This window comes from Peromyscus californicus, unplaced genomic scaffold (genome assembly GCF_007827085.1).
Source record: "Peromyscus californicus insignis strain IS unplaced genomic scaffold, ASM782708v3 Scaffold_23__1_contigs__length_62951481, whole genome shotgun sequence".
Lineage (NCBI taxonomy): Eukaryota > Metazoa > Chordata > Mammalia > Rodentia > Cricetidae > Peromyscus > Peromyscus californicus.
In genome coordinates, this window is record NW_026294534.1 from 25271819 (window position 1) to 25288225 (window position 16407).

Consider the following 16407-nt stretch of genomic DNA (forward strand, 5'->3'; position numbering starts at 1 on the left):
TCTAGGCATTCATCCCTCCCACAAACCAGTGGAGGCTGAGGAAGTAGGCCACGTGTACTTTTCCCACCTGTGAGAGCATCCTCCCGAGTATATTGGTTTATGCCCTATAGAGAACAAGGACGTCAGTCCTGCCTTGTGGGATTAGCTGTTCACTTTGACTACCAGCAATTTCCCCAAGCAGCATGGTTTTGGTAAAGACTTGATAAAATACAAGGCTAGATATGCTCTAGAGTCTCATAATAGTACCTCGATGTCTAAGACATAATAAAAACTTTTAATATTACCACCATTCAGGAAAACTTCAATTTGAGTGAGAAAAGTTTCTTCATAAAAAATTAGTACTCTTGAGTACACCAGTTGGGATTATTTGAAAATACTTTATTTTTTAAATTTCTTCACATAGTATTTTTTTTTTTTTTTTTTTTTTTTTTTTTGGTTTTTCGAGACAGGGTTTCTCTGTGTAGCTTTGCGCCTTTCCTGGAACTCACTTGGTAGCCCAGGCTGGCCTCGAACTCACAGAGATCCGCCTGGCTCTGCCTCCCGAGTGCTGGGATTAAAGGCGTGCGCCACCACCGCCCGGCTTCACATAGTATATTTTTATCATATTCTTTCCTTCCCCCAAGTCCTCTCAGGTCTCTACCTCCCAATCCACCCATGTTCATGTTCTTTCTCTCCCTCAAAAAAAAAAAAAAAAGAAAGAAAGAAAAGAAGAAAAAAGGAAAAAAATCAACTGAAAGACAAAAAGCACTAAACCATAACCCAAAAGCCCACAAAAACTACGGAGCCCATCTTGTGTTGGTCAGCTGCTCCTGAGCGTGAGGCATGCCCTGTGATGTGATTGATAGACCCAGGTTCACTCCATCGGAGAAATTTGTCTTCTTTCTCCTAGAAGGACCTCTTTAAAGCAGCATCATAAACATGCTTCACTAAGCAACGACAACCTTGAAACAAATTAGAAAACAGAAAATTGCTTCAATGAAACAAAGTAGGTAAGGGATAGCCAAATAGAAAGCAGATGTGTTGTCAAAGTTCACAAGTTCAAAGCCTTCCTCTCTACATAGTAATTGAAATAAAAACTCATGCAAAACCTTATAAAGAGATGGATATATTCAGCAGATGAAAAATCAGTAAGATTGTAATGGAACTCAACACCACCAACAGTTATCTGGATTTAATACATAGCTATACACTAGTCAAGTGATAGTGTAGTACACATTCTTCTTAAGCTCACATGAGACACAACAACAAAAAAAACCATCTGTGCCTTAAAATATACCTCATATAAAGCCTATTCTTAGCTCAGAATGAGATTTAAACATTGAAATATCAGAAAAGATAGCTGGAAAATCTTCAAATACTTGAAGATTAAACCAACACTTCTTAAGTAACATAGCTCAAAGACGAAATTACAAATGAAATTTTAAAGCACCTTGAACTAAGTGGAAATGAGAACACAAGATTTGGGGGACACAGTAAAAGCAGTGCTTAGAGGTAAATGTACAGCATTCAGTGGATATATTAGAAAAAGATAAAGATCAACAACTTAGGTTTTGCATTGCTAAGAAGAGTGCCAAGAAGAGAAGTATCACTATAGATCTCATGGACATTATCTTCTTAGTATATGACTAATTCTGTGCCCAGTACTTCATACACTAAATAAAATGTACACTTCTTTAAATACACAGTAAACCAAGACTCACACGAAGAAATAGGCAGGGCCAATGAGATGGCTCAGTAGGTAGAAGCACTTGCCACACAAACTTGACAACTTTAGTTTGCTCCTCAGAAGCCACAGTGGAAGGGAGAGAACCAACTACTCAAAAGTTGTCTGCTCACCTCCATATACAAACATGCCTATTCTCAGATAGATAGGAACATTGTATGCACACAAAAAGTAAAAAGGAAATATGCCATCTGAATAAATCTATACTAGAAATCAAATTAATAGTAATACATCTGCATTGAAAGCACCAGGTCCAAAATATTTAGGGAATAAAGTATACCAATTCTCAGTAATCTCTTTAAGAAGATAGAACCAAGCCAGGCATGGTAGCGAATGCCTTTAATATCAGCACTCTAGCTGCAGAAGCAGGCAGATCTCTGAGTTCAAGACCACTCTGGTCTATATAGTAAGACCTTGTCTCAGAAAACAACAAAAAGTAGAATCAGGAGTCCAGTTCCAGACTATCAGCCCACAAACTCTCTTTAGGCACAAGCCACATTTCCTGGACAACACAGCTCCTGCATCTGTGGCTCAGGAAACATCTAAGAAGAGGGTGCAGAAATGTTGTTAAATCCAGAGTACCAGGAAGTCTACCGTGAAACAGTCTCTCCCAGAAATGGCTTTATAAACAGAACTGGAAAATTGGTAATATCAATGGACATGTTAACATGGAAGGAGGAAAATTTCAAGGGGTCCTATTCAAGACAAAGAACTACAGGCAGCTAATGACAGCTGGGAGACAGAGAATTAGGGCTGAGCCTCCTTTCTGATTGTCAGTTGAACCCTGAAACCATATACACACAACAAAAATGAACTCGGCAGGTTGTATTAATATACATTTGAGTCCATCTTTACCCTAATACGAAAACAGGACAAAAGCATAACTGATCTGTGCTTTGTTTTTATGTAGTCTATCATTAAAATACATGCAAACCACGCAGTGAACGTTAGGAAGTTAAATACAACAATGTATGAAAAAATTTCGGGTGAGTGAGATAGCTTTGTGGAGAAAAGCACTTACCACCAAGCCTGATGACTTGAGTTCAGTCTCAGAACTCACATGGCAGGAGGGAAGAGCTGACAGCTACAGATCATTCTTTCACCTCCCACACGTGTGCACTTATACGTGTGTGTGTGTGTGTGTGTGTGTGTGTGTGTGTGTGTGTGTGTGTGTGTGTAATTTTAAATATTCATCAACTTTTACTGTCATCAGTTGGAATTTATCCCTCGGGGATGTAGGGCTAGTTCAACATTAGAAAATGGTATATATGTCAATATATAAAGAAAAATATGAGTAATGCAATAAGTGCAAACTGGCATTTGCAAAAAAAAAGTTTGACAATTAGTAAAATAGAAATAGAATGTCCCAACTTTTGTAATACAGGTTTAGTATCCCTCATCTGAAATTCTGAAATCCAAAATCCCTTGAAAACCAAACTGTTCCAAGATGCAAAACTTTTTATGATGCCATCATGATACTTTAACAATTATTTAGTATTTCAGACTTTTAAATAAGGGTACTCGAGTGATGAAGTCTATCCAGATATACTAAAATTTGAAAAAGTCAAAAACCTGAAATACCTTTTCTCAACTACTGAGAATAAAGGATAGTCAACATGTGTTTGCAAAAAGCCTACAGCTAATGAATTTGAAACAGTAAAAACTTGAAGCTTAATTTAAACCCTAAGATCAAGTCACAACTGTTTGTTTTTACCACTTTCATCTAAATACTGAAAGTCAAGCAATTGGAAGGAAAGAAATAAAACTGCTCTTGTTCTTAGATAGCATGATTGTGGATGTAAAAAATCCAAAAGAACCAACATTTAATGCTCATAAGCAACTTTAGTGACATGTTGGATTTTAAATTTTAAAAATCCATTAATACCCATTATATTAGTATCTAAAATATAGTACAAGTTCATAGGGAAAAAATTACAATTCCGATTAAAAAAAAAAACAACTTAGAAAAGACTCCAATGGAAAGATACTAGTTCGTATATACAAAGACTTGCTATGGCCAAAAATAGTTTTTTCACAGCTAGAATTGTAGATTCATTCCAATCTGTTATCCCAACAGCTCTTGTTGAAATCAACAAATTGATTCTCAAGTTAATATGGAGAGGCAGAAGATCCATAAAGCCAACTTAATAGTGAAGAATAATAATAGAGTCAGAGGAGTAAAACTACCAGCAGATTCCAGTACATACTGGGAAGTTTCAATCCTAAAGGCGGCAGTTTGATGATGGAAGAAGCAGAGACAAATAGATCAGCGTCCCAATAGCTGAGTAGCCTGCACAACTCTACCTCTGACAGAGGTGCAAAGCATTCGGTGGGGTGAAGATAGTGTCCTCAACAAAGAGTGCTGGAATGACTAGACAGTCACATGCAAAAACCTGAGCATAGAGACAAAGTTAATATAACTCAAAAAATCAGTTCCAAATATGCCAAACATAAACAAAACTATAAAACATACACCTGCTGGGCATGGTGGCACATGCCTTTAATCCCATCACTCAGAGACAGAGGCAGGTAGATCTTCTGGTCTATATAGTGAGTTCCAGGACAGCCAGGGTGACAGTGTGACCCTGTCTCAACACAAAAACAACCTCAGATAGTGTACTGGCTGGTTTTGTGTCAATTTGACACAAGCTAGAGCCATCAGAGGAAGGAGCCTCAGCTGGGGAAATGCCTCCTTGAGATCCAGGTATAAGGCATTTTCTTGAGTGATCAATGGGGAGGACCCAGTCCATGGTGGGTGGTGCCATCCCTGTGCTGGTGGTCCTAGATTCTATAAGAAAGCAGGCTGAGCAAGCCAGTATGCACCTCCCCTCCATGGCCTCCAAGTTCCTGCCCTGTTTGAGTCCCTCTCCTGACTTCCTTCAGTGATGAACAGCAATGTGGAAGTTTAAGCCAAATAAACCCTTTCCTCCCCAACTTGCTTTTTGGTCGTGGTGTTTTGTCACAGCAATAGAAACCCTAACTAGGATAGTTAACTCAAGAGAAAGTCTAGATGACCTTAGATTTAACTGTAACTCAGTTACAGTGCCAAAGGCATAATCCAAGAAAGTGATGATTTAACTGGACTTAACTAAAATTGAAAAGGTGTGCTCTGAGAAGTACTGTCAATGGGATGAAGCACAGGGACCTCCTCAGTTTTACAGATTGTCCTGGTGCTGGCCTCATGATGCGATGTAATGTGACTCCCAGTCTGGTTCTGAAATGGGAAAGCTACCTGATTATTTAGAACTTTGCTGATAGATGTGGAAATAGGAAAATTTGGGGAGGCTTTTGCATCGAGCCTCTATGTCGAACCTCTATCAATCAGCAGGTGGTACAGATTAGAGTGGAGTTGTAGCTGTTGACAAGTACAACAGTGGTGTACTCTATTTTTGAAATCAAGGAGATGGAACAGGCTTTGGAATACATTCAGAAGCACCCTGAGGAACTCAAAGGAACCAGAGGGACACTCATTAAAAGCCCTGTTACACTCCATAGCATTCAGTTGTAGACATTTACTTTTCTAGTACCATACTTAAAGATGTTTTTGTTCCTTTCTTTTTGTGCAAAAGCTGATGTGAAAAAGAGTAAGCTGCTATATCAAACCATAGCATTCAAACATTCGACACGGATCTAACCAGGTCATCAGACAACTACTGATGGGCACATAAAATTGGTCACCAATTTTTCTTATGATTACAAAACTGTCACTACTGATAGCAACACTATAAAGCTCAGGAAGTTGTAGTGAAGTAGAGGCTTTTTTAAGAATGTAAATATTGTTACTTTAATAATGACTTTTAAGATAAAGCTTGAGATAGGGTACTACTGAATCGTCTTGATTTCAGATTTTGGAAGTCAAACCCTTATTTGCAGTCTGTAAAAACATGGATAAGTACCTCAATTCATTTCTGTCGTCCACCTCAGTAATGATTCAGAAATTTTAGTGGCGAGGTTTGTGTATGAACAAGTCCATTGTGTTAAAAAAAATTAACCTTGGTTATAAATTCTGAGTTTTATACAAAAAGCTACAGACTTTGAGAACCTATTTACAAAACATATAAAAGACTGTTAATGTAAGCATGGAAACAACCCTTAAATGCAACAGTGAGAAAATAGACGAAAAACTGGTCTATTTAGAGAAACTTCAGCAAAGATGATAGAAAATAGTGTATAAAAAGATGATTTATCCTAGGTGGTAGTGGTGCACATCTTTAATCCCGGCACTCGGGAGGCAGAGGCAGGCGGATCTCTGTGAGTTCGAGGACAGGCTCCAAAGCTACACAGAGAAACAATCTCAAACAAAAAAAAAATTAACATCATATATCATTGGGGATATGAAAGTTAAAACAATTAGATACCACTACACACCTAATGGCCAAAATTTAGAACACAAATTACATCAGATGCTGGGAAGGGTGTGGAACACAGTACCACATTCACTGCTGGGGGGAATACAAAATGTTGCTACTGTTTTGAAACAGTTTAGCAGTTCAACCATATTCTTAACATACACCTTATCTTTACATGGGAAGGACCTTAAGAAATGCTAACAGAGGGCCTGGAGAGATGGCTCAGAGGTTAAGAGCACCAACTGCTCTTCCAGAGGTCCTGAGTTCAATTCCCAGCACCCACATGGTGGCTCACAACCATCTGTAATGAGATCTGGCGCCCACTTGTGTGTACATAATAAATAAATAAATCTTTAAAAAAAAAAAAAAAAAAAAAAGAAGTGCTAACAGAAGCTACCAGGTTTGTGTAATTACTAATAATTATCCACATTGTGGAGTCACTGTGCGATTTAACTTAAAGATTAGTAGCCTAAATTCTGGGGCTATCTTATGTCTGTATGTGTTAACCATTGATAACTCTAACACGTATGTGCAGAAAAACAAGGCTAATGTTTTCACATACATCAAGTGTAGGAGGTCGACGTTCCTGTGGTCCAACCTTAACTATAGAAATTGATGCCTTCATTTGTTAATGAAATTTCCAAACTCAGCTATGCTCTTGTCATTGTACAGATGTGCAGTGTCATTTTTAACACAAATAACTCTTTCCCTCTTTCTTTATCCTTAGTTTACTTGTCTTCATGTTTCACCAATACTAGAGAGTATGACTTCATACATGGCACTCTGAAGCAGTGCAGGCTTAATACAAGCTGTGACCTGCAGGTCACATGGCAGTTTGGAGATACAAAGCTGGTCCGCAACGAATATCTCGAAAAACAGTTTTCTGCTAAGAGGTGAGTGTGTGTGGCTGTAGTATGTTTGCCATTGTTTGGGTTCTTTTGGTTGTTGTTTTTTGTTTTTTTGTTTTTGTTTTTGTTTTTTGAGACAGGGTTTCTCTGTGTAGTTTTGGAGCCTATTCTAGATCTCGCTCTGTAGACCAGGCTGGCTTCAAACAGAGATCCACCTGGCTCTGCCTCCCGAGTGCTGGGATTAAAGTCGTACGCCAGTGCCGCCTGGCTGAGATTTTGTTGGTTTTAATCATGGAGTCTTGCTAATTTATTTCTGTCACTTGAAAGTTAGTATTACTAAGAAAGTGAATGTAGATAATTTAGTAAGAGTTACTAAGGCAGGCTAGGGAGATAGCTAAAGTAAAGGTAAAGTGCTGCTTTGCAGCATCAAGACCAGAACTGGAACGCCCCGCCCCCCCCAGCACCTGTGTGAAATTCGGCACAGCAGAGGGCATGTTTGTAACACCAGCTCAGGGTGGCGGGGATGCACACTGACAACCAGCTTAGCCAAAGGATGAGGTCCGTTCATCGAGTGGGACCACCTCTAAAACAGTGGTTCTCAACTTGGGGGTCGCAACCCCTTTGTGGGTTGAACTACCCTTCCACAGGGGTCACCTGAGACCATGGGAAAACACATTCACATTCTGATTCATAACAGTAGCAAAATTACAGTCATGAAGTAGCAATGAAAATGACTTTATGGTTGGGGGTCACCACAAATGAGGAACTGTATTAAAGGTCACAGCATTAGGAAGGTTGAGAACCACTGCTCTGCAAGTAAGGTGGAGAGCAGCCGAGAAAGATGCCTGATGTCACCTCAGCCATGTGCCGGTCGGTATGCACACAGATGCATGCATACCCCACATACAGACACACAAAGATTTACTAAGGAAAATAACACAGATTATTTCCTTCTCGTAATCTCTTACGATACTAACAATTTTAAGTGACATTTGTTTCATGCAATAATGTAGTCAGATTTCACATGTCCTTTTCTAATTTTGTTTTCATGTGTGATGTGCACCTGCCTCTGTGTGTAAGTTAGAGGGGAGAGGTAGACTTCAGGTAACTACCTGCATCACTGCACCTTTTCTTCTTTTAATTTTTACTGTTTTACTTACTTTGTGTAGAAGTCAGTTCTTTCCACCATATGAGTCATTAAACTTACTAGCAGCAATGTCTTTACCCAATGAGCCAGCCATCTTACTGGCCCCGTTACTTTTTAAATAAATATTTATGACAATTTCATACATGTATACGATACATTTTGAGAATCTGTTTCCTATTCCACTACTTCAGCTCCTCCCGGGCCCCACCACTGTGTTCCACTCCCATCTTCATATTCTCTTTTTTCCTTTTCATGACCTACTGAGATGTGTTAGTGCTGCCAGTATGTGCATGAGTATAAGACCAGCCACTAAAGCAAGGGTAATTAATGTACCAGAGGCCAAACCCCTAAAGGAAACTCACTTTCCTTCTTTCCTAGAAGCCATCAACTTATGGGAGCACCTCAGCTAGAGGAAAGACCTTGTGAGCCCTTCCTCATCCATGCTAGAATTTTGGATGGCTTGATCCTATGCAGGCAGCCAGAGCTGCTGTGAGCTCATGAGTGCAATAGTTCTGACATGTCCAAAAGATACTAATTTACAGCATACCTCCACAACCTCTCTCTTACAGTATTCTTTGATGCTCCCAGAGCCCTGGAGGGAGATGTGATACAGATGTTCTATTTAGGGCTAAGCACTGCACAATCATTAATTCTCTGCAGTTTGTCCAGTTGTGAGTCCCAGTCTTAACTGCCATCCAGTGCAGCAAGAGACTTTCCTGATGAAAGCTGAGGGCTGCACTAATATATGGGTTTAAAGATAACCATTTAGAAGGCAGTTTGACATTCTATCGAGTTAGCAGAATGATAGTAGGTTCTAGGTCCTGTGAGTTCCCCAACCACAAGTTCCTGGTACCGTGCATGAGTTCTGTCCTGTGAAATGGCCTGAATTCCAACCAGAAAGTGGCTGGTTAAATATACCACAACATTTATGCCTCTATTGTACCTTTGGGCACATCTTGCTACCCACTTTTTTTGTAGCTTTCAGGGTACACAGCCAATAAGATTGTTGATGATTTTTCTCTCCCAAGCAGCCTGAGTAAGCACCTTCCAGAGCTATGAAAGCTAGCTAGCAGGGAGAAAGCTTCCAGATCAGTACTCACACACAGTTAATTTTTAAGTCAGGATCTTTCACTGACCTGGATTTTGATGTTTAGGCTAGACTGACTGTCCCCTGAGACCTGTTTGTCTCCACCCACCTACCTGCCTTGTGTGTGTGTGTGTGTGTGTGTGTGTGTGTGTGTGTGTGTGTGTGTGTGTGTGTGTGTGTGTGTGTTAGGGATCTGACTCAAGTCGTCATGCTCACAAAGCAAGCACTACCCATTGAGCCATCTCTGTCACCTCTCCTCATTTTTAACCTTCAGTTTTGAGAAGCACACATGAGCTCATTTATTAAGCATCGTTTTTTAGTTCTCTTATGTTTATAAATGAGAAATAGCAAAGTAATCATAAAACAACACTTGTGTCTTGACTCAATTCTTGGTGTTTTAAGACAGGATTTCACAAGCCCAGCCTGCCCTCAAGCCTACTGTTAATAAGGTGGACCCAGGACCATCCTGCCTCTCCCTCCACATGTTGACCCAACATTTGCTTTGGTTTTTTGAAGCCCATAACTGTTGTATTAGCTTGAGAGGGAAAACAACTGTGAAGACTAGCTGTACACCTCAGCAGTCCTGAGAGGAGAAAGACACTCCATTTGAGTTAGGACTCCAAAAAAGTAGGCAAGTTCAACAGGAGAGATCAGGAAGCAACTGCATCATGGGGTGGAGCTGGTGCTCGTCAGAGAGAGGGAGATGTTTCGGAGTGTCAGGGCAAGCAAGCTTAGGCCTTCAGCCGGTTTCCACAGAATAGAGGGAGGAAACGTGAAAGGTAAGCTTTTGTGCGTTGGAAATCAGGAACATGGCAAGCTCAGCAGTGACGGTCTATAAACGGTTTGAAGAGCAGTTGGGACAGAAGTTTAACTTTACCACTCTTCTTTCACAGGGTTCTTGGAGACGATTTTCATTTTACAGCCACTTCTGGGTTTTTTTTGTTTTGTTTTGTTTCTCACACACAAAAAAATTAACACTACTCAGTGGTGCAAGATAGTTTAAAGCATTTCTAGTGGCGGACAGTTAACAGGATTTATTATGTTCCTAGGTACTTGTCCAGTTAGACAAAAGCTTGTTTCTCACAGAACTTCACATAACTTAGCCCAGTGTGTTGGTTTGTGTGTCATTCCTCTACTAGACCATGAATATAGTATCTACTAGACTGTGAAGATGGTATCTGTCTTCCTTGTATGTCCATAGTGTAAAAACTGAGCATGGCAACACAGTTGATGCTTAAATGTTAGTTAAATTTACAAAACTTTATTTTAAAAATCTGTGATGCTGGGCAGCAACCTAAAGCTTGGAGTCCCAGGTGGAAAGGAAAAATGAATAGAATGCTTAGCAGAACAGAATGATAGAGCAGAGAGATGTAAAGAAAAAGACTAGTAGCCCTGACTGCCTGTCCCTTCGTTTCCCACCACCCCTCTTAGAGAAGTCAATAAGTTTATAATCTGTGGTCTTGAGTAAAACAAGTGGCTCCAACAAGATGCCATTCTACATTCTTACATACATTGTTTGAACTTCTTAGCCATTAAATTAGTAAAGCCGAATTTGGACACTCATTGGGCATTTGCATACTTTCTGTTCCAAACATAATATTTCATACCTAAAGAGAAATGTGAATAAATTAGTTTATTGACTTAAAAAGTTTTATGATTTTTCTCTTGAGCCTTAAAAATCAAGTTATAATAAACAAGATATCCAGGTAAATATGAAATAGTAGATTATAATAAAATATAGGTATACAAATCAGGAGTTGATCTAGGAGCCTTAGAGGTGTTTTGTTTGAAGAAGTTTAGAAATTTGAACTGGACTTCTGGGTGCAAGAGTTACTGAATTTAATCCTCAAGTTTGTTCACATGTGTACCAGCTGAGTCCCCCCCTTTTTAAGAATTTATAAATATCTTAAATCTATATGAAAGTATATCATTTTAAATATTGCCTGTACTCACCTTGATGCTGTGATTAAATTCTTACGTAAATGTTCAGTTTTACATTGTTCATCCCATGGTTAATTTCATCTGCTTTATTAAGGATTAGTTCTAAGGGTAGGTAGAATTATAACAGTTTAGGAAAATGACAGTGAGAAAGATTGACTTAGGAGGCTCTGAGAAAGAAGCCAATCTGATATGAGCAAGGAAACACAGTTTTCCTGGTAATGATAGCGCTCTTGGCATGAGACTACTATTTGGATGACCCAGTGCTAAGGGCATTAGGGCAGAAAAATGGGATAAAACCAGTCCTGATGATAATCTTGAGTTACCTAATAAATTACTCCTGATAAAGACCACCTCATAGCCGAGATTATAAAAAGTCATTTTTAAGACAGAAAATTGTCTATCCTTGAAGTCCCTATAGTCTCTCAACTGAAACTGAATTTTGTACTGGGAAAAAGATACCCCAAGTAAGTTATTCCAAAATATGGCTTTGGTTGAGGGAGGATAGCAGACACCTCCCCTCTGTTCTTAGATGGGAGGTTGGAGATAACCTGGCTTGGGGCACATCCTTGTAGTTACTGGAGAAAATACACAAAAATGTCAGTATGTTTAGTGTTAGGGTTGTTACCTGCTTAAATCAAAGATCACTTTTTTAAAATAATAGAAAATTGAGATTCATAAAAGATGTTTTCTGATTGTTATATCATCTCCACAGAGTTCAGCTTTGTAAGTTTAATAAAGAGAATTCATCTTTTTCAGAGTTTGTATGAATATAGGTTTAAAAAGAACAATATTTAACCAAGACTTAAGTTTGGGACAAAGCACAGGTCTGTCACCTTTGATATTTCCTAAAGACATTCTTTTCAGTATTTCCTTCCTGATGAATAAACTCAAATTTATACAGTAAAGAGTTTTGCCAGGCATGGTGGTATACACCTCTCTCTAATCCCAGCACTCAAGAGGCAAAGGCAAGGAAGGTCTCTTGTGAGGGCCAGGGCTATTGCACAGAGAAAACCTGTCTTGGAAAAAAATTTTTTTAATGGAGATAGAGAGATGGCTCATTTGATAGTGTGCTTTCTACATAAATATGAAGACCCGAGCCCCCCCACCCCCAACAGAAATAAAAAATCAGGACATGACAGCACCCTCTAGTTCTCTACACAGATAGTGAAAGATTTTTAATGCAAGAAGAGAAGAAAATGCAGCTCCAAATTAAAATCCAGGTAAAGGTCATTATATATTCAATTTTATTTGATGAAAAAGTCTCAGAGACTTGTTACTAGGAAACAGAAATCCATAGTCTCAACCATTGTCTGAAGTTCTCCTGCTATGGTTACGAGCCTTTGGAATTCTGAGATCTGACCTAGTTATTTAGAAGGATATACTTTACAGTGAGGCTCAGTTGACACTGGCCATTGCTGTACCATTCTTCACTTTAAAAAAATGTATTTGTAGTTCTCTGTTTCCCCCCTCCCCACAGTTGTATTTTGACTGTGGATAATTTAATTCTTAGTAAATGTGCTTCTTGAATGGATATAGACTCTATGGATAAGTATTCAGACCTATTGGAAATGAAGGCATCTCACACATTTCATGGATATAGAGTGAGATGTAGGAAATGGATGGAATTTTTGGATAGTTCTCTGTGTGAACTAAATAGAAAATGGCATTGTGTGATCACTGGAAAGGGTTTGTGTTGAATGTTGTTTATGAGAAGGGGTAGCTAGATGAATAGACTGCTTACTACTTTACAATTCTAGATCATCGTACATAACCTGACCCATCTGTTGCCTCACTCCCCTTGCTTTATTATTTCACTGATATATAAGTATAGTTAAGATAGTTCAGTGAAGGAACACTATGAGACTTGCTTGAAAATCCTGGGTTGGTGAAGTCTGTTGTCACCTGGTCATTGACACAAAAAGGCATATAGGCCTCATTGTTGCTGGCACACCGTAAGAGGCATCTGACATGGTTAAGATGGCGTAGGGAAAAGGTTGAAAGGTTAAATTCAGAATCTGTCCATAGCAAAGAGTTTATGGGGTTGGAGAGATGGCTCAGTTTTACTGATCTTAGGGGATCCAGGTTATTCCCAGCACCCACATGGTGGATCACAATCGTCCATAAGTCTAGTTCCATGGAACCTGACACCCTCTTATGGCTTCCATGGACTCTATTTATGCATGTGGTACACATATATACATATAAGCAAAACACCCATACATGGAAAAATAAAAAATATTTAAAGAAGCTCGTAATACCCTCCCAAGACATCCTCAGTATGTATGTTACCCTCCTTGGCAAAATGTTGCTGGTGTAACTGAGTTTGCAGACCTTGAGATGTGGGGGTATCCCATTATCTAGGTGGATCAGGTTTAATTACTTGAGTTCTTTAAAAATGGAATATCATAAGAACATAAATCAGAGAGAGAAGATGAAGAGGTTGGGGAAAGACAGAGGTGGTGAGAGGGTCTTAGCCTGCTTTTGCTGACCTTGAAGATGAAGAAAATGGATTATAAGCCAGGGAATATACAGGTAATTGCTAGAGATTGGAAAGGCCTTGAATAATGAGCAAGAAGACAGGATGTCATTCTACTAGTACTAGTGAATTCTGCCAACAAGCAAGGGGGATCCTCCTCTAGAATCTCAGAAACAGGCCAGATATTTGGTCTTACCCCAGTAAAACCCATGCTAGACCAAATAGCTGCATAACTGCTGTGAGATAAATCTGTGTTTCTTTATGTTTCTGGAAGTTTGTTACAGCAACAATAGAAAACAAAAACCCTGCTTTATTTCACAGGAGTAGCAAGTTTGTTTTTTAAACTGTTGAATCCTAGTCTCTGACTATATGTCATGTACAGCTATGCCTCCCAGTTGTGGTTTTGTTTCCACAGCCACCGTGGTCCAAAACTACTGAACTCAAAATTCCAAAATTGTTATTCATAATTTTAACTTTTCATATTGCTGCATCACAGTGAAGTTTGACACTGTACTATTCCTTCCTGCCTGGAATGTGAATAATTATTTTGCCCAGTATATCCACGTGTTACATATCAACCACCCATGGTCAGTTTGTAGCTTTCTCCAATATCAGATCAACTGAAGTATCATAGTGCTTTTCCCCAAAGGGTAGGAGTGATGAAGCTGTGCTAATTCAGATATACTAGAGAAAACCATAAAGTGCTTCCAGGCGGTAAAACTTACTCAAACTAAGTTGTGATTAGTGAGGATTCCAGGGTCTATGATACACATCGTATGTCCTTGAATTAGAAACAAGGAAAAGGTTTTGCTGTCACACCTCAGACTACAAACATAATAGCCAGCAAGCATGATTAAGTTCTTAAGATCAAGTATTAAATTACAGATTTCAGTATGGGGGGGGTGGGGGCGTTCCTCAGTAGTTAGACTACTTGCAGTGCAAGTGTGAGGATTGGAATGTAGTTCCCCAGAAACCTACAATGTGAGGTGGGCATGGTAGCCTGCCTATAATTCCAGCCTGGGAAGGTGGAGATGGGGATCCCCAAAGTAAGCTGGCTAGCAAACCTAGCCATGTATTGGTGAAATTATTAAGGCCACTCCACGTAGTTAAAAGATTTATTTAATGGCGTAACTTACAAATTAAGGGATAGGTAGGTCGCAGGGTCTGGGGAAGGTGTATCGCAGTCCAGCGGTGTTCTCTGGAGCTCTCCTTGGTCCACCTCTCCAGTCCAGGGTCCCGCAACAGCGAGAGCGCCTGCCGATCCAGATCTCGGGTCCCCAGGCGCCTCCCTTGGCCCTGCCTTGTAGGCGTGACAGTTGCCGAAGTCTCAATGGGGGTTGGAACTTCCAGATCAAAGCTGGAATGGCTACCCACTACAGCCATGTCATTGAGTTCTGGGTTTGATTGAGAGACCCTGCCAAATGAAGAAGGTAGAAGAGTGATGGAGGATGTGCATACATACCTACACACATGCAAACATGTATGTCTACATACACAGCAACAGTGGGAAAAATTACTTGCCAAACCCTGTAATTTTTTCTGTGCAGCTTCAGACATCTGAGATTTCTTGGCATATTTCCCAAGACTTAAAGCAGAAATATTGTATTACACTTCAATCAAGCTGGCTAGATGTTAAGTACTTAATCACTAACAGTCTGATGGCAATTGAGTTCCCTGTCAAGCTTTCCAAAGAACCTCATTTCATTTGTTTTATAACAAACATATAGTATATAATGCTTTCCTTTTCTCCTTTATGCACACCAAGTACCTAAACAGTTCATATATTCTTTCATTGCCAATTTAATTTAAGCTATATTTACCTTATAGGCGATAGGTAGGTAGGTAGGTAGGTAGGTAGATACATACATACATACATACATACATACATACATACATACATACATACAGCAATCATATATACAGACCAGTTGCTGTCTACCTACTATCTGCAAGTTATCTTGGAATCTGTTTAGGATGATGTAAGTAACTATGGCATAGGCCTTCACATGAAGGAAGCACTTGCCCCGTATTTGGCTTCAGAGATTTTCAAACAATCTTTGGAAGGACATACAAGATTCTAATTTTGTTTCTCCTGAGTTACTCTATGCAAACTAGCTTCTTTATGGAGTTTTTTAACTTAAGTCTTTGATTACTGTTTTTTACTTAGTAATTAATAATATAGTAGTAAAAAGAAGAAAAAAGAAAGACCACAGTGACAAGCCTGCAAGCAGGAGTGTTCCAGATTTCAATACTTGAGTATCAGGTTGATTTTGAGCTTTTTATTTCAGAGCTTAAAGTATGTTTAAGGATCAGGCTCTGATACATTTGTTCCTCATTAAGATTGCTGCATAAAAACGTGAGAAAAGTTTTCTAATTTTGAGTGTGTGTCTGTGTGTGCTGTGTGTCTGCATGCATGTGTAGAAACTGGAGGACAAATTGAGGTATCTTTGTGTCTTGCTCTCTGCCTTAGTTTTTGAGCCAATCTCTTATTGAACCTTGTTGTTTCAGCTAGAAAAGCAGGCCAGAAAGTCCACACGATACACCATCTCCCTACCCCTCCAGCATGATTTACAGGCTTGGGACACCATGTCTGCCATTTATGTGTCTGCTGAGGATCTGGACTAAGGTCCTCATACTTGCCTAGGAACACTTCACCCACTGAACCATCTCCCCAGTCTCTTAATTTTTTTTTTTTTTTTTTTGGTTTTTCGAGACAGGGTTTCTCTGTGTAGCTTTGCGCCTCTCCTGGAACTCACTTGGTAGCCCAGGCTGGCCTCGAACTCACAGAGATCCACCTGGCTCTGCCTCCCGAGTGCTGGGATTAAAGGCGTGCGCC

General features: G+C 39.5%; 1 protein-coding gene across 3 annotated transcripts in view; it reads left to right on the plus strand.

Moving 5' to 3' along the window:
* Positions 1-16407, plus strand: part of Tex15 (testis expressed 15, meiosis and synapsis associated) — a 72533-nt gene that overhangs the window by 24466 nt on the left and 31660 nt on the right. For all 3 annotated transcript variants that reach the window (XM_052751987.1, XM_052751985.1, XM_052751986.1), the window contains exon 4: positions 6800-6965. In XM_052751987.1, coding sequence (XP_052607947.1) covers positions 6800-6965 — 166 coding nt within the window. The remainder of the gene's footprint in view (positions 1-6799; positions 6966-16407) is intronic.